Source organism: Betta splendens, chromosome 14 (assembly GCF_900634795.4).
Source record: "Betta splendens chromosome 14, fBetSpl5.4, whole genome shotgun sequence".
NCBI lineage: Eukaryota > Metazoa > Chordata > Actinopteri > Anabantiformes > Osphronemidae > Betta > Betta splendens.
In genome coordinates this window covers 1,926,079-1,943,975 of record NC_040894.2, presented here as the reverse complement: position 1 = coordinate 1,943,975, position 17,897 = coordinate 1,926,079, and the positions used below count along the sequence as shown (strand labels likewise).

Sequence of the window (17,897 nt, the reverse complement as noted above, 5' to 3'; positions counted from 1 at the left end):
ACGCATCAGACTTGACGAGTTAGTTGACCTTCGCTGTGCAGAACGAAGCCGACAAAGGAAGTAATTTTCATATTCATCTGCTGAAGACGGGAGGTTCGTCTGTGATCCCCTCAAGTCCAACGTGATTGCACACGTCTGTGGCATCGCAGCTTCACGCTCTTTGATTGTTTTGTGCACAAAACTACCTTGGTCCAGAAGTTTTAGCCAAAATCCTGCAGAACGTGAGTCGTTTATGCTTTAATGAACCCTTTTTAAACACGTTAGGAGGAGTTTTCCTTGATTTTAGGCTTCACCTTCGTCCAACTGTGGCCACAGCTGCTGTCAGTAGCTACAGGGAGCAAAGAGGCCGAGGGAACATCACTTGCTGTCTCTCCTCCTTTCTTTCCTCCTCTCGCTGCCTGACTTCACCTTCTTTTTGCCCATTTTCTTGCTCCTGCAAAGCTTTATCCTCTGTGCCTTCTGTTCCATTGTGTGGCGGCGGTGCCCTCATCAAAGTGAAGCAAAAGGGCGAGAAGAGGGTTGAGTGTGCAGCACAAAGAGAAGTGTGTGTGTGTGTGTGTGTGTGTGTGTGTGTGTGTGTGTGTGTGTGTGTGTGTGTGTGTGTGTGTGTGTGCGTGTGTGTGTCTCCCGTTTATAATCAGACAAAGCTTCACAGTATGTGTCAACAACGTTACAAACAGGAGAAAAGCACAAAACACAATCAATCAAAATACAATCAGACGGCAACTAACTGATGATGATGATTCTTAATCACTAAAATACTTTGAGAATGTGAATGAAGAGTAATTAAATAATTATGTCAGGAGTCATTTAAAAACTTAAGCATTAATGACGACCTTTGATTGGGAGGTGAGGTCAAACAGTCCATTTGCTTGAGAAAGAACATATTATTAAAGCCTGGTCTGATGAACCTGATGACACTTAAACAGAGCCTTTTAACCTTCGGGTCAGAACTTCACACATGTGACTTCTGGGTTCACCTTCTATAAACACGCGTTTACTGCAGTGCTTTTATTTAATGTAGATGAATTTGCGGACATCTGAGGAACCTTCTTCCCTTTGCTCTTCAAAACAAACCCTGCTGAGGAGGAAAACACGTTTTAAGTCTGACGTTGCTGGTGGTTATTAAAAAAAGAACAAGTGTGGAGCTAAAACAGTCGGCGGCACCGATCTAAGAACCTGTTAATGCAGAACAGCTGGAACCGGTTTGGTGCGACTGAGCTGTTTATAAAGATGCTTCACATGTTTTCTGTTTGCGTTTCCATTATTTTATATGTAAAACACAATATAATATTCACTGAAGTGAAGAAGTCAGAAGACGTCTCCACCATCTGCTGGTGTCTCACAGATTCATATAGTAGCTCTGTTCTGGGTTTGAGCTTTAAAGAGGACAAAGAGGAAAGTCGACCGCTGGACTGTAATGAAACACGTTTATTCTAATTCAGAAACGAGAGTATCTGGTCAGAATTATTTGCAATCCCTGTTAATAAACGTGTCTGATTAATCACCTAACACTAAATAAAACTGGGGCCACTTCGTGTCGTCATACCTTCCGCTGCCACTAGGGGGCGGACGTGTTCAACGGTGCAGAACAAGTCATAGAACGTATTTACGCACTCATACGACCAAAACAAGTTTGTCAGTAAGATTCTAACAGATACATCCATGTCTTAACGTGGTTATGTTATTAAAATGGCACTTTTTGTCATGTGACGAACAGGAAGCTACGAGAGAAGATGTCAAAGTGGGAATCAATGACACAAAACATTTGTTTGTTGCTTAATATTTATCTCATGTACTTTTTTTACTCAGTGTGTTTTTATTGTAGAATTTAAACAAATCTGCATCACTAAAATTAATGACACGAATAAAATTACAAGCAGCCAGGTTCTTCACACAATCTGTGCTAATTAAAACCTGTTCTGGCAGAAGAATCTGTTTAAGCTAATGAGCATAAATGCCTGTATAACTGTTCTGATAATTATCTAAGAACAACATGTTCAATCTCCCACAGAACAATCTTAAGTCTCACTCGCTTCAAAGGTTCAATCACTAACTGCTTTTGTCTGTCAGATTGTGGGATGAGTGGAATAAAAGCCCTCAGGCAGAACCTCACTCACACTCAGGATATAAGAGAATGTGAATGTTTTCTCCAGCCAGGAAATACTGTGGAGAGCAAATACAGGAGGAGCAATTAATGAAAAGGAGACGTTCCTAAAAATCCACACAGGCCGCGTTTCACAGGCTTGGAGAGCGTGGAGACGAGGGTACGAAACCGGAACCGATGCACGAGGTGAAGGAGGGAGGACGACCAGGACGGAGGAGAGGAAGTAGAAGGAGAGGAGGAAGGAACGAAAGCTGCTGAGGGGAGAAAACACGAGCAGCGGTTTAAGAGCAGCAGCGCTGGATCTGGTTTGATGGGAGGAAAAACTCCCTCAGGTTAAGAAAGATTCAGATCAAAAAGAGCAAATGACAAGAGCTGATCAAATGTTCAGAGAGCAGAGAAGAAGCTACGCACCAGAACAGGAACCAACATGCAGAGAAACAATGGAGACGTCAGAGCCTCAGCTCTGGATCTGTGCTGGAAGGGACAGGAGTTCAGCCCAGAACTTAATGAAGTTCAGCCCAGAACTGTGAACACGTGTGACGTCACTAAACACTGGGAGGATTTGGTCCGAGGCCACGATTCGTCTCCTTCACCGCTCTGGGTTCAACAGTAATCCAGTGTAAACGTTGTTCACTAAAATCACTGGGATGCACCAGCAGTCGACACTAATACACCTGGATTAAATAAGAGACTAATGACTGAGCTGTGAATGTTGGAGGCTCCGTTTGCAGGAATATGAACGTAATTCAAATAATCACAAAAACAAATCCACACAGGCTGAGTCTTACACTGCAGAGGCTCTGCCCTGTGGTAGTTTCCTGTGGGGACATCCACTCATTCACTCCTCTGACTCTGACTCTGACTCTGACCCTGACTCTGACTCTGACTCTGACCCTGACCCTGACTCTGACTCTGACTCTGACTCTGACTCTGACCCTGACTCTGACTCTGACTCTGACTCTGACTCTGACTCTGACCCTGACTCTGACTCTGACCCTGACTCTGACTCTGACTCTGACCCTGACCCTGACTCTGACTCTGACCCTGACTCTGACTCTGACTTGGCCTCAGCGTTTCAGAGACAAAAAGCACGAAGCACTTCTCATAAGAGCAGGTGAGCAGAAGTTACAGAACCAGGCCGGTTGAGCTTTGTCAACACACAAACACAAAGCAGCGGCAGATAAAAGAGATAAAGGCTCATAAAGACATCACATGGCACCACTGAGACACAAACACAGATATTAAACATGAGGAACTCAAAGAGGAACTCCTTCGGTTCTGACCTCTCTTTCAGTCAAGAAACAGGAAACCTCCATTAGAAAAGCTGTGTCTCACATGATGCTGATCCTCTGTCCCGGTTACGACTCAGCAGAAACCTCCCAGCATGCAGCAGCACAACACAGCAGCTGTAAAGCGCCGGCAACATCTGCAGTTATTAACAGTGACTTTAATATGAGCCTCACTTCAGACCTGTGGGCCTGGAAGGTGTCAGACTTTAATGAATGTCGCTGGAGCTTTGATCCTTTCAGCTCCTTCTCTCCTCGTCTGCTCCACGCAGCTTTCTACCGCCTGGTTCTGCCGCCTTTATTGGATCCAATCAAATTTTAAGCTTCATAGAAGTTTCAGACTAACATTACGTCACCAGCAGCAGTGACTAGAAGCAGGTGAAGACGCTAAACGGGTTCGTTTGGGCTTGTTGACGTGAACTAATGGGCGAAGACATTCACTCAAATGAATCAGACCTGCGTTCTGCTGAGACACCAGCTCCAGGTCCAAAGCTCCTCCTCCTCCAGGTGAAGAGGACCGCGCGGGGTTAACGAGAAACGGGGTTTAAACCGCGGTTACAGGAACTATTACGCACAAATCCATCAATATCCTTCGCAATTGTCCTTGATGGATAGTTTGACACGAGTGATCCCATTGGTCAAAAGCACATTCCAGCTGTGCAAATGAGCCCAAAAAGCTGCTCAATGCTGCAGTTTAGGTTGCTTTGATTTCTGAGTGTGTTTTAAAGATGTTTACTAGAATGGACGAGTGTCTTACATCTGTTACTGTAGTTGTCATGATTACTGAACGTGCCCATGTGATACAGATGTTTAACTACATTATAGATGTTCAATCTCAGGTGTTTAATGTAACTAACATTTCTGTGTCCTTTACAGAATGGGCGTCCCTTTTTAAAAAACCCACTGGATAAGATATCCACTGTCAAGATTTCCACACTTCAGTGATCAAAAGCAGTTGTGCGATTTTCCAGCTGGTAGATTTCATTTGCTGCTGTTTCTCAGATAGATTCGCCTGGAATAACTTTGTACAAATATCCACAAAGCCTGGTTATCTTATCTGCAGCAGACAGAAAGCAGCAGCCGTCACTTCCTGCTCTTTCATCTACGGATTTTGTTTTTTTGGCTTTACTGCAGTTTGCATCTCTGTCCAGACTCGATTCAAATCTATTCATCTGCACGTGGATGATTGTGACAGATGTGAAATGCTGCATTATTTTGATGCAGACAATAAACAGAGGATTCATCAACAGTGGAACCTTGTCCCAAGTTGAAGACATTTTTAAGACTTTCGTGCGACTGTGATGAGACCGACAACCAAAAACATCAAATCTCTGTAACCTGAGACAGAGCATTAATTAATTCATTCATTCACTCATTCATCGCGCAACCACAGAATCACACCAAATCAAATAATCCATCCCAGGAGGGTGAGGAGGGGAAATGGGGAGTCTGCTGTTGTTTAGTACAGTAGGATGATGTGTTTGCTTCTGACCAGGTAATGTGTCAGTGTTGAGACTAATTGTGCGCAAACAATGAGCCATTAATCAAAGCTAAATGCACTTTTCCTTCTGATTTCATCTGCTCAGTTTAGACTTTTCACCACTGAGCTGTTCTGCAAATCTACTGCAGTTTGTTAATGCACTGACAAGTAATGTATTTTCTCTCCCGTTGACATCTTTTTGAAATCTCACATGGATCCTACCACACGTCGTCTGCTTCGTGTTGTGCTGATGCATTAAACGGACGAGGGGCAGTGAAGAGACAGAGCGAACTAATTTGTTTGCTGGTGACATTCTGACATGAACTATGGCAACTGAAACCCGCTGATCAACATATGTGTGAGCATGTACTGCCCCCTGGTGGTGATGTGGAGCAGATGCTAGAGTCAGGTCTCTACAGCAACAAGGAGAAAAAGGATTGAATTTGGATGCACCATCAGGTCTAACGTCACATCTTTGGGACAGGAACAAGAACAGACGAGGATTTGATACACAATTTGTGCTTTATTGACAAAAAGAGAGATTGTTCCATTTCCAGTACTGATTGCAGGAGCAGAGCCGATCCATCACCTCCACCTACGTGCAAATCACATTATCTGCCCACTGTGCAACATGTGTACAGACAAGACAGCTGAAGACAACCAGCAGAAGGCGACAGACGCAAAACAAATACGTGGACTCACATGGAAGTTGCAGCACTTCAACCAAAGGCATGAGACAGCAACAGGCTGCGATGAATTCAAGAAAACAGGGAGGATCACGAGTGATGAAACCACACAGGAAGTTCTTCTTGTCTGTGGGTTGTTTACTTCACTGCTCATGTGAATCTCAGTCCACACGGACCATGCAACATTCATGAGGAACAGAGAACAAACCAAGGTATAATTACACATTTTAAACGTCTGTGATCACATGGGAACAGTTGTTTTCTTGCCACAACAAACAAAGACCATGAATGATTGACAGACTGACATTCACCGAAGTCATAACAGAAAGAGGGCCAGCCCCAGGACTCCTGCATAGCAAAATCTGGGCAGTAGAAATAGAGGTACTGCATTAGCAGTTCATAAACTGATGATCACTCTCTGGCAATACATGCATCTGTCATACGCTGTCAGCACATCAGAACCTGAACAATAAACAGAATTTTTCTTAATTTCAATGGCTTAAGCGCATAAATATAGTTTGCCTGAAAAGTAGTCAACTTCCTGAACTTAATGCTTCATGTGCTGAATAATTCCCTTCTGTGCAACAGGGACCTTATATTCGTTATAAAGAGTAACATCAAAACAAAAAGCTATTATTCATTTTTAATTTGTTGTTATGATGTGCACAAAGTTCACTGCACTTACATATGCTCATTTCATATGACACTACAAATACTCTTTGTATCAGCGTATGTCTTACCTAGCTGCTAACAAGACTAATATTAATAAACAATTATTATTATCGTCATTATTTATTAGGAAATATATTAATGTGTAAAAGTTATGACATAATTTTACAGGGGGCATCATATTGAGATTAAGACTGTGTGCAAGAAGAAAAAACACTGAAACTCTCCCAAGATTGACAATCATGAAGTACCTTAATTAACCAAAATATTAAACCCAAAAAGTATTCATTTAGAAACAATAAAAAGCATAATGACAGAAAGAGTAAAAATATGTAGACAAAAACAAAGTCCAGAAGAACATAACTGGCCTGCAGAGAAGGCATCAATCGAGCATCTTGATGCAGCTGGCCATGAAAGAAAGACAACCGTGTGCTGTGTGGACACGCCGGTCCTCTAATTATTGATCAAAAGACGTAGTCGCGTGTCATCTTGAGGGAGGGCATGGCCTCGTTGACGTTCTGGTCCAGGCGGCGATACTCCACAGTTTTGCGGGAGCACAGACCGTCCTTCCAGCGCCGGCTCTGAGCGAGGAGGAAGATCTGAATGGGGACAGTGCAGATAAAACTGCATTTAATCTCACTGACATCCTTGGTGTAGAAAAAATACTTGATCTACTGCACGTTCTGCAACCACTTACCTTCCTCTTGTTGTGGTAGGTGATGTAGACGATGGCCACCAGGAAGGCCAGAATGACCAGATGAAAGAAGAAATGAGAGTCCTCGTCTTCAGTGTTTGAGGTGATGCTAGTCTCCATCCTATTTGACTTCTGGCTCTCGTCGTTCCCTTTGATGTAATCATCCTCCTCATTGCCTTCATCATCGTTTTCTGGAAAATTTTCAGGTTCTGTGACGTCTGTCGGCCGGGGGTCCTGTTCGCTGTCCCATTCGTTGTCCTGTGGGGTGTGTGATTTCTGGTCACCAGCTTCAGAGTTAGCATCAGGCGTGTCTGGGGCTTCAGTTGAAGGTTCAGGTGTTTTAGACGTTTTGGTGGTGGAAGATTCTTTAGCAGAGTCTGGAATGCTTTCCGGAACGGTCGGTCTCTCGGGTGCGACGCTGCGTGAATTACCTTGTGCTTTAGACTCAATCTCACTGGCGTTTTGCGTGGGGATATTTTGTGCCATTGTATTTTCAGAGGTTTCCAAGACTTCAAATGCGTTACTGCTCACTGTCTGAACCCTTTCTTCAGTGGTGGTTGTGTGGTCACTGACAGACTTCTCTGCTGGTGGTGTTGGGGCATTATGGGTGACAGGATTCGTAGGGCTCTTTGTCTCTTGTGAAAGATGGACCAAGAGATTCTGATTGTTGGTTTGAGATGTGTTTTTCCCCGGATCTCCTTTACTTGTCACTGCCAGGTAACATTGCAAAACAGAATATTAGATTACAAAAGGTTAGGTTGATGACACAGCACTTCAAACAACTTGCATAGTAAACCAGATGTTTAAAAGAACAATTTAATGAAGGAGCAGTACATTATCAGGTGTATAATACTGAGGTGACGAACATGTCTGACTTTTAATGACATGGACTACACCTTCACTTAAAGCGACACTGACACATCGCACTAGAACAGCAGCTATGACCAGGAATAAGAGCCTGTCTTTGTGTTCAGAATTCCAGCTAGAGATGCCCTGAGGAAAATGTGTTAACTCTGCAGCTGCCACAAAGAACCTGCTTGATAGAACGTGTCCTACTGCCACGACAAATAAGTGGCTACATTACGAACAACTTGTCCCTTTAAGACACAAGGTGATGTAACAGCATATAATGGCACGTTAACAACCATCGTCAGGGTGTAGACACTGCACAAAAGGATAATATATTTGTTTGTCTTAAGCCTGTTTCTTTTAAAAGGTTGGGGAATCTCTTAAATAATACCTTTACTTCACATTAAATTTTAAACTGAAACCCTGTACCTTGACCATATCAATGACACCATTTACCAATGAGTGTCAACGTTATTCCATCCCATGGGTCTAGAAGGCGTTGCAGAGGAAGGGACTGGAGGAGAACACAAGAGACTTGAAGCACACACCCATTCCCAGCAGGACAAACAGACTATTCATACTCATGAGCCCTGGCCAGTAAAAATACTCCGTGAACAGGAGACCTTTGTGGGAGTTTTCTGAAAAAAAAATCCCAATACAGACACATTTGAGCTTGTCTCACAATGAGCAGCTGTGTCTCAATTAGCAAATATGTTAACATTTATAACTGAAAATTTACATTTAATTAAGAAGCAACAGCTCATCTCTCCTACGCTCTCAACATTCACATTAAACCACATGATGCTACATGATGTCCAAAATTCAGGTAGCAACACGTTAGATTAAACAGGTGGAAAATGGTCACAGCCTCTGTACGAACATCCCATTCCCCTCTCAGGTTTCCAATAGAACAAAGAATTAAGACCCAAAGGACACTAACAGCAAAAAAAAAACAATAGTGCTTTCATGCAAGTGTAAGCTCTTTATGTAACTTTAAATCTACCAAGGCTGCAGCCACATGCATGTTTACACAAAATAACGTAGGAGTTTTATTCCGAGATCTTATTTCTTGGAAGTTATTTCTTGAGGGCAGTCATGGGCGATTTCGTTATAAATTAAGTCAGTCTGTTTATATTACAGAAATGAGTTGTTCTGTTACAGCAAACACAAGGCTCCACTCTGATAGCTGATCAATAGGAACACGTAGAAGACCTGACGACACAAGGCAATAAATCACAGCTGACCTCACTGGAACACATTAAAGTCAACAAAGTACAGAAATATCACCGTCCAAAGTCTTCCACTCCTCGAGAAAACGGCTTTGAGTAGCAGAAAGAGTTAAAATGCAAGTAACCGGCGAGTGAAGTGATTTAAAAGATGAACTTAGTGAGAATGAGCATTAGAATATTGCAATTTATTCATTTTCCCTTTTATGTTAGAAAACGCGAAAGCGAGAGCGTGAATTATACATATTTCGGTAAAAACAATGGGCGACAAGATAAAGTCACGCTCGGTTTGAACAGGTTGAGAGCAGGTTTAAGGCTCAGGTTCATGTTTAGCTGACAGAGAAGCGTGTTTGGGCTAAACACACTAGAAAGGTCACATTCCACCATGAGCCAAGCCACGGTCGGAACGTGGCAGTCTGTCAGTGCAGAGTTTATTTATTAAATTGTGTATTACAATACCTAAAACATATAAATAACGCCAGAAACAGGCAATAAATTAAAGCTAAACGAGAACGTCGTTGACACGTCGTTACATTCTCGGTCTAGTTAAAGTATTAATAGAATTTATTTTATAGGAAATTGCTTTCACAACCATGTGCACGTCATCCACTCTGTCATCGCTTTTCCTAGCCGAAACCGTTGATACTAGCTTGTCGTGCCAACAACTAGCAAATTGCTAGTTAGCGTTAGCTAGCTGGGTAGCAGCTCGGCTAACTCGTCAACTTTATTATGTGACTATCACATAAAATACTCAAGTATGACGTACCTCCCATGCTGGTGCCAACTGAGGCTGAAAGGCAACCGCCGACTAACAGCTGGAGTAAAATAAACACAGAAACAGCAGAAATAGCGCTGCTGGTTCGCTCCATTTTCCTGCGCGCCGCCATGTTGGTTGCGAGTTGACGGGGGGCGTGGCTTAGAGCCGCCACATCAACAGGGAGTCACGGTGAGCTGTCACCGCAGCGCTGCTGTGACTCCGGCGCTAAAAGTCAGAATAAAAGCATCACAGTCGATTTTAAAGTCTTGTTATTAGGAGGTAATTAAGCAGATGTATTATTAAATTGCATTACACAAAATGGGCCGAAATTTATTCTAAACATGACGCTGCCTCCTACAATAAATAAATAAATAAATAACATCATACAACGGATCACAACAGTTGAGCTGCTTTGGCTAAAGCATTTTTGGATATAGTTATTGGTGAAAATTCAGTGGAACTGTTCTTCGTTTCTCCTAAAGTGCTTGTGATTTAGTGCAGTTTTTTATTCTATGTTACATTTATGCCACTGAAATAAAAAAAATACTAATATTGGTTAAGAGTGACTTAGTTGAGGCTACATCATGACAACAGGATGCCTCATTCCCTAATCATTGAATTAAACCAACTTCCTGAGCGTGAAACAAATCCAGGTTGGCTTGGCCTGTGATGTGAGTAGATGAGTCCTGAGGAACAAACTGTCACACCTTCTAAAATGGGCTGTAAAGTGTGGCCTAACAGGTAGAACCACACTACAGTGTAAATTTTAGGTTATGACTCAGCTTCAGAATGTTTTTACAATTCAACGATGTGTCCATAAACTCCAAGTCCTTCAAACAAGCTCCACCCTCAACAGTTGTGTAAACAGAATCCTGTTCTAACGTGACACGCATTCACAAGAAAAGTACCCAGCACTCAGATAATTCAGCTGAAGAGGAACATCAGTCTCATTCGTGTGTAAGCTTCTACTGGCACAAATTGAGTTTGTTGTCAGTTTTGTCACTTTAAATAAGCATGCACAGAGGCCCTACACTCAGCAGATTAGAGCATACAGCAGAACAAATACAATCGCAAAGTGGTTCATGACTTTATTTGTTTCAGGGAATGACAATACTGTCAAATACACCAACCATGAGTCCCATAACCAGCTGTGGAAGACGACTACTTCCTGTCCATTTTCTTCTACTCCCTTTTTCCTCCCTCAGAAGTACATTACTCTCACCCCTAGAGGTTCCACTGTGTTGTATAATGAACTGATCAGGAAGAGACATTGGCCTTTATAAGACTTGACATGTGGATTAAACTATGCAAGACCATCAATAAAATAATAATTGTTTAGCTATATGTAACAAAAGACATAATTCACACCAAATGCACAGACACAAGAGACAAGTGAGACAAAAACACAGAATGTACACTTTGGGGAGTAGTGTCTCTTCGAGCTACCGACAGCTGCTGACATCAGGGATGACTGACCCTTTTCACTGTTATGTTCGGTCCGACACTAGAGCCCTCCAGTGCTGAAGTGTTTAAATAAAACTCATTTCACCACTACACCTGAAGGAGTGCTTACTGGCACTATGTAACAGCGCCATCTGGTGGTGGAATTATTTAACTGTATATGAGTCGTGTCAAGACCCTTCCGAGCTGGTCTAGGTTTCATTTTCCCTTTTCTTGCATTGGAAACCCACAGAGACAAACGACTGGAAGTATCGCATATAAACGTAGAAGAGAGAAGCCAACAGTTTTGTACCCGAGGCTACTTGGACCTTTTGTAAATGAAGAGTCAAACTTTATGCTGAATGGTTAAAGTTTTGTTCTCAAGCGGACTCGTTCTGTCTAAAACAACATTCCCTTAAAGCAGCCCCGTGAAAGTGGTAGATCCCAAAGAAAAACCAGTTAACATTTATGCGGTCTTCCAGCCGTAGCATGTCTAAAGGAAATACATTTTTTGTGAGGGCTAGCTAATCAATCAAGGATTTGGATTTCATTGTTTTTGGTGGGGAATGCATGTGTGCTGGGAGAACTGGAAGGGCTTCTGTCTCAGACATTTATGCCTGGAACTCAAGGCCGAGACCGAGCTTGTGGCCACCAGCGTTGACGTTTTTGCCATCAATAAGGGCCGAGAGTGTCAGCTTGATTCCTGCATAGACAGACAACAGGGTAAAACAAATTAACAAAGACCATGTAAACAAAACCAAACATCAACTAAAGAGCCAGAATTTAAACTACACACACTCCAAACTTAACTTGTATCTTCGAAAATGAAGTCAGGGTTTGGCACATTTTATAGAAACTTAAACACACTGGTCTCACCTGGCTTCAGGGTCTGAGTGTAGCCCAGGCCCACGAGGCTGGAGTTGTTCACCTTGGCCTGTGGAAGTAATGAAAAACTCAATAATAAAAATCAATACAAGGCAAATATTTACGAGAAAAAGAAAAAAACTCTTCATTGCCATACAGGTCATGTGGTTTTTATGTTAAAAATAGAAATACATATAATTACACAAACAGTCATTCACACTAATTGGCTCCGCTGCTAGTGGGATTTAAAGACTAATGTGATCGACAGGACTAAATTAGCCAGCAGCAGGCAGACGTGAAGCTTCTGTCAAACCCAACTAAACGTGATCTGTTCTAGTGTCCATCCTTCCAAGTTGGTCAGGACATGCAGACAGTGACCGGGGCATCAGACTGTGAACGCACCATAGATGGTGACACCCAAACAAAACAAAAGAACAGGAAGTGTCTGGTTTCATTAACCACTGCACGACACGTTCGACTTCAACCTGGCATTAAAATCTCATCTGGTCTTGTGGTACGAGACCAGAATATAGTACTGTCACACTCACAGAGAAGGATGCATCCGGATCGATCTGATACTTGGCAGCGATGCCGAAGCGGGTGTTACTGTTTCCGGCGGTCCACGCCAAGTTGACGGCCGTCTCCAGCTGGTCGTTCACCTTCTGGTAGATGGAGCCTCCAAACTCAGTGCCATCATTTCTGAGGTGTGATAGCAGAATAGTCGAGATGTTAATGCTACTGGAACACAAACACAGTTTCATGCTACTGGCATTTTTCTAAAATGTCATGTTTTACAGATGTACATTTTTTACATGTTTAAATAAAACCCACATCACACTTGATCTTCCTTTGCGTATCTACCTCACCTTTAGCTTCAGACAGGACACAGCGGGACATGACTAACACCGTGGCCCATCCCTCCCTCCCTCTTTCTGTTTGTCTGGCATTACCTCCCTCTGCTTTTCACTAAGGCCCTTCACGTCTGCCTTTCACTTCATCTCACTTGTAATACAGTAAATCCCATCTCCTGGGTGTAAAAATACCCATCAGGCACCTGGGTGCCCAGCCAAACAGGCAGCAAGTAAATCAGTCAGAGGAGGACAAGAAAATAGAGCTTGAAGGCTTCTGTCTTAGTCATCAGGAATCAGCTACAACAACACAGACACTGAATGAACGTTGACATGTGATCTTACACATTTGTGTGGAGCTGGAACTCGTCCGTCTTGTATCCAACAGCAAAGTTGCTCTGGGTGATCCTGTTCCTGCCGGCCTCGAAGGTCACCTGGTAGCCGGCCAGCCAGCCCTCGTACCCCACCACCGCTGCACCGTGAATGGCCGTCCCATTGATGTCGTAGTTAACGTCGCAGCCGAGGTTGATGTGGTCGCACTTATAGCCTGTCTTGATCTTTCCGCCCTTCTTGCTGGCAAGAGGTTTGTGGGACAAGACGGATGTTTAATGTCAGACACGAACAATCACAATTCTCCGTTAGAATTTCTTTTCAAAACAAAAACCAAATGGTGAATTATCTTTTGAGTAATTTTGAATCATCTGCACCTTCTCCTGTAGGCCTTACCCAGTGTTCGGTGAAAAGGAGGAGTCAAACGTCAACTTCAGCCCCTTGGCCAACTGTAAAGACAGTATTAAAAATATTACAACAAAACAAACAGTGCATCGAATACTCGTTTTGGCCTCACAGCACATCACCAACCTGGTCTTCAAGTGTGATCTCAGTCCCCAGGGTGTTGTCAGTGTTCCACTTCTCTGTGAAGGTCAGCCCATGTTCTGCCCACTTGTACTTGGTCTCAAGGGACCCAGCAACCTTACTGGTTTCAGTGTTAGCAGAGCCTGTGCTGGTGAACTCCTGCAGAAGACACAATGACTATCAGAGTCTCTGCTGCAACTGTATCTGGATGCCACAAAACCAAAATAAGATCCAAGTCTTTTGAGTTTCTAAAATTTGGCAACGACTTACCAGTCCATTCTCAGACTTTGTTTTCAAGTCCAGCTTGATGAGCCCAAAGCCTGAAACAGACATTAAAAGGAAAAAACAATGCTTGATTAACAAAGAAATGCCATCACTATGGATGTAGAGGAGGGTTCTCCATCCTGTTTGCAAGGAGTTATTAGTCACTTGAAATAGTGTTCATATAGCAGAAAGTCATAATGAACAGGTTTTGATTGCTTTTTTTTAGCTTTCCAGTGAGGGCCACATTCTGGGGATGGAATTTAACATTCTTATAGGGGAAGTTCCACCTTCAGTAAACTGAGTCACCTCAAATACTACACAGCACAATATGTACAGGGTGTAAGTAGAAGAACTGTGGTTTGGGAATGGCTGCTTGGTGCTTACCATAACCCTTGGTGAAAACATCCCTGGCAGACTTTCCAAGATCAACGTAGGTGGGAGGTACAGCCATTATCTACAAAACAACAGAATACATTTAAAAATGCAAGAAAACATAAAAACACAACAATCACATCACTTTTCCATGCGTGTCACAGCTTTACGGCAGCCTGAGCTCACAGGCTGCGGCGCAGAGCAGCAGGCTGACAGATCAGATGTGATGTGTTTGGGCAGACGGTGCAGGCGGAGGTCGTGAATGGACAGGAAAGGTACAAATCTGCTGAAGTTATTGGCTTACATGAGCTATAAACAGGAACAAGGTGACTCTCACAGGGCGCACACACGCCGCTTGAAAACAGTAATTCTGACACTGTGCAGACCAGAATGGATGATTAATTTATTATTTATGACCTTGCATGCATATTATCAGCACATTACCAGATTCCTATTCAATTAAACAACAAAGGTTTGTTTTCTTTTATACCCCTGTTAACTATAAAATTATGACAATAGAAGTTTACACATTGAAATAAGAAGGAGAAGGCTCTTGAGACCTTTGGCTGCCTGGTCTCTCTTAGGTGCACACACCTTTGTCTTCATTTTCCTCAACACCCAGTTGTGCAAGACAGGTCTATTTCATTATTGGCAAATAACCAGGTTCAGTTTTTCTATGGCAAAACAGCTATCAGGGCAGAGCAGTTACGCAGGCCTGTCGATAGCATACATGTGAAAAGTGATAGTAGATAAAACAAGAATTTGTGAAGTCTGACAGGAGAATGGTGACCGCTCACGAATAAACCTGAGAAGTTGAAGAAGTTACAGTAGTTGTGCTGCACCGTCAGTTTCTGCTCACTGGCAGCTTTTACTTTCATGAAACCCACCAACCTGTCATCCCCACACCGGTCCCCTAGAACCTTTGGCTTTGGACCACACGCTTCAACAATCTGTTACCAGTAGCAGTGAGCAGTTTTATTGCTTTTATTCTTGGTTCCAGAAGTGCACAAAGCTGTAGAGGACATTTGAGAACACAACCCTTTACTTGTGACACCCTGCAAAGGTCAGCAATTAAAATATGCTGGGATGAACCATTCAAGACTATATATGCAAAAGGTCTGTGTCTTAAACGAATTTAAACAAAATAAATTGAGGACAGACGGGATCACGACGGGAATCACTTCTGAAATACTACACCTGACTTAGCTTTCGAGTTTGAGATCTTTGCCCTTGAGCAAAAGCTTGGTTTCACCTTTGTTTGTTGTAATTTAGAAATAAGCTCGAGCTCACTTCACTTTGAAAACTCTAATATCAGTCTATTTACAGTGAATGCAGCAGCGATCAGTTAGGCGAAAATCTAGAAGGCAGTGAATGCAGCATGTACCGGCTGCCATCGTCTGCTAAAGTGTTAGCATTAAGCTAGCTATCAAGTCTCACAACGAGCAAGTTCATAACCTTTTGTCGCGCTGACAGACGTGAAGCCCGCAATGTGTTCAGAGTCTAAACCTGAGAGCCCACTAAGCGTCTTAATCACTCGCTACCCGAACCACCGTCGGTAACTGTCAAATGACCGCACCGCAGGACATTAGCCACCAAGCTAGCAGCAGGTGGCGGCTGGACGCAGCGGCCTAGCAGCCCTGCATCACGTCGCTCCGGCTAAACGTCGTTGAATGTGACGGACAGCTCGGAGCTCCGGAGGTCAGAGCTGCGGGGCAAAGAACCGTCCGCTGTGTTGGACTTCAGTAAGAGAGTCAACGTACCTCTGCGTGTCCCAGTCAGGGCCGAGAAGGAGCCTGTCAACTGCACAAAGGGAGGAGAGGAGAGAGGACGACGGTAGCGAAACGTCACGTACGTAGCGACGCACGTAAGGAGCGTAGCCGCTCGTCATCACCAAAGAGCCAACAGTCAAGATTAACAAGAAGATGATTCCCGGTCTCTTCGCCGCTGCCACCTGGTGTAAAGGTTTTATGGTTTTATGTTTTATACATGTGTTAGAACTTCACATACATTATGAAATTAAAGACGTCTGGTTCAAAGTAATTACTACTCATTTTAACAGTATCTTAACAAAGAAGAGCAAGTGTTGGAATATTAAAATGGAGAAACACAGCAGTGATAAGCTTTCGGCAATGAATGTAGAATAATAATAAGGTCAAGATTTAACCTAGTGCATCTTAAATGTCTTGGGTTTATTTAGGTTTACAGATCTGAGCTGTGCCTAATCCAACCCATAGTCCAGCATAGAGAGGCTGAGTGAATGTGCTATCAGAGCAAATACTGAAGTGCAGCACAAGCATTTGATCAAGTCGTAACTTGCCAATGTAGAGACCGTTTCAAGAGGGGTGTAACCAATATGTGGTGAAATTGAGCAGGGGACAGGCTCCATTCACTAAACAAATATATTGTTTTTTAGGTCAAACTGGTTTTAACTGTGATAAAGTGAAACACAGATTCAGTCGCTGCTGCTTAGAGTTGAAATGGCTCAGACAGGAGCTCAGTTAAACCAGGAAACCATCTCTTGTTCCATCTGTCTGGATCTACTGAAGAATCCGGTGACTATTCCCTGTGGACACAGCTACTGCATGAACTGTATTACAAGATTCTGGGATGGAGAAGACTGGAAGAGACTCTACAGCTGCCCTCAGTGCAGACAGACCGAGTGTGGTGAGTACTGGAGTTTAAATACCTGACTACTGATTAACTACAGCTGATGAAATATGTGAATGGGGAGTGAAACCGAAGGGAACCAGAGCAGACCAGGAACTAAACAGGAAGTTAAAAAAAGTAAAACAGGAACTAGATAAACACAGCTAAGACCCAGAGTAAATGACAGAAGGTAGGAACTGAACATGAAAAAACAAAACCGGAAGTACATGGCAATAACACAGGAAACGGCAACTGAGCAGTCCAGGTTATGACAGACTCTAGGGCAAAATCCAGACGCCCAAATACAGCAGTCCAAGCAGGGTGGGCGGAGGGAAGACTGGTTTTGGGCAAAAACAAAACAAGACTGCACAAAGAAAACACAGGAGTTCATAAGATAAGTCCATAGCGCGAGGAACACAACAGGAGTCCAGAGCCCTCCTCTCCAGGTGGGTGGAGACGGGGGAGGTCTCTGTCCAGCAGTTGCTGGGCCAGAATGGCACCCATAGTGCCCAGGAACGAGCTCTGAGCTCTGGGAGGTCGACGAACCCCCCGGCAAACCGTGCCAAGAGAGCTGAAGAATCAAGACATGCCGGTGCCGGAACAGGGCACGTCCAGTGGCCCCCAGTGATCGGTGACGTCCTTGAGAGGAATGCCAATCCAGTAAGCCAAATACTCGAGGAGGTCGCCGACGAAGGGGGCAGCACCACCCTTGTGGCAGAAGGAGCCGAGGGCGAGGCCACCAATCAGGCCGGTGATACCGCGTAGGGCCCTGCAAGGCTAATGAGATGCCAGGACGCTACCCACAGAGACGAGGACAGACATGGAGCCAGAACCAGAGATGAGGGACGACGAAG

At 43.6% G+C, this 17,897-nt stretch overlaps 2 protein-coding genes across 2 annotated transcripts; both read right to left on the bottom strand.

Annotated features, from left to right (window-relative positions):
* Positions 1-5,376: 5,376 nt before the first annotated feature.
* On the bottom strand, positions 5,377-9,938 carry c14h5orf15 (chromosome 14 C5orf15 homolog). The gene is made up of 3 exons (XM_029174144.3): positions 9,764-9,938; positions 6,926-7,632; positions 5,377-6,827 (listed from the first exon to the last, which is right to left on the bottom strand). Exons 1-3 carry the CDS (start codon positions 9,882-9,884, stop codon positions 6,693-6,695), a joined length of 963 nt encoding a protein of 320 aa, XP_029029977.1. The 5' UTR covers positions 9,885-9,938; the 3' UTR covers positions 5,377-6,692.
* Positions 9,939-10,827: 889 nt separating this feature from the next.
* On the bottom strand, positions 10,828-16,288 carry vdac1 (voltage-dependent anion channel 1). The gene is made up of 9 exons (XM_029173012.3): positions 16,158-16,288; positions 14,410-14,479; positions 14,032-14,081; positions 13,768-13,920; positions 13,633-13,685; positions 13,252-13,479; positions 12,607-12,757; positions 12,071-12,128; positions 10,828-11,897 (listed from the first exon to the last, which is right to left on the bottom strand). The coding sequence occupies exons 2-9, from the start codon at positions 14,474-14,476 to the stop codon at positions 11,806-11,808; spliced, it is 852 nt and encodes a 283-aa protein (XP_029028845.1). The 5' UTR covers positions 14,477-14,479; positions 16,158-16,288; the 3' UTR covers positions 10,828-11,805.
* Positions 16,289-17,897: the final 1,609 nt, after the last annotated feature.

What these genes read in the sequence shown, in the direction of transcription:
- vdac1 (XM_029173012.3), bottom strand. Translation starts at nt 14,476, where the DNA reads ATGGCTGTACCTCCCACCTACGTTGATCTTGGAAAGTCTGCCAGGGAT. An exon ending in TCCTTTTCACCGAACACTGG is followed by an intron (nt 13,480 to 13,632) that starts GTAAGGCCTACA and finishes ACCTCTTGCCAG; the next exon opens with CAAGAAGGGCGGAAAGATCA. An exon ending in TTCCAGCTCCACACAAATGT is followed by an intron (nt 12,758 to 13,251) that starts GTAAGATCACAT and finishes ATCACACCTCAG; the next exon opens with AAATGATGGCACTGAGTTTG.
- c14h5orf15 (XM_029174144.3), bottom strand. Translation starts at nt 9,884, where the DNA reads ATGGCGGCGCGCAGGAAAATGGAGCGAACCAGCAGCGCTATTTCTGCT. An exon ending in AGTTGGCACCAGCATGGGAG is followed by an intron (nt 7,633 to 9,763) that starts GTACGTCATACT and finishes GTTACCTGGCAG; the next exon opens with TGACAAGTAAAGGAGATCCG. An exon ending in CCTACCACAACAAGAGGAAG is followed by an intron (nt 6,828 to 6,925) that starts GTAAGTGGTTGC and finishes GTCCCCATTCAG; the next exon opens with ATCTTCCTCCTCGCTCAGAG.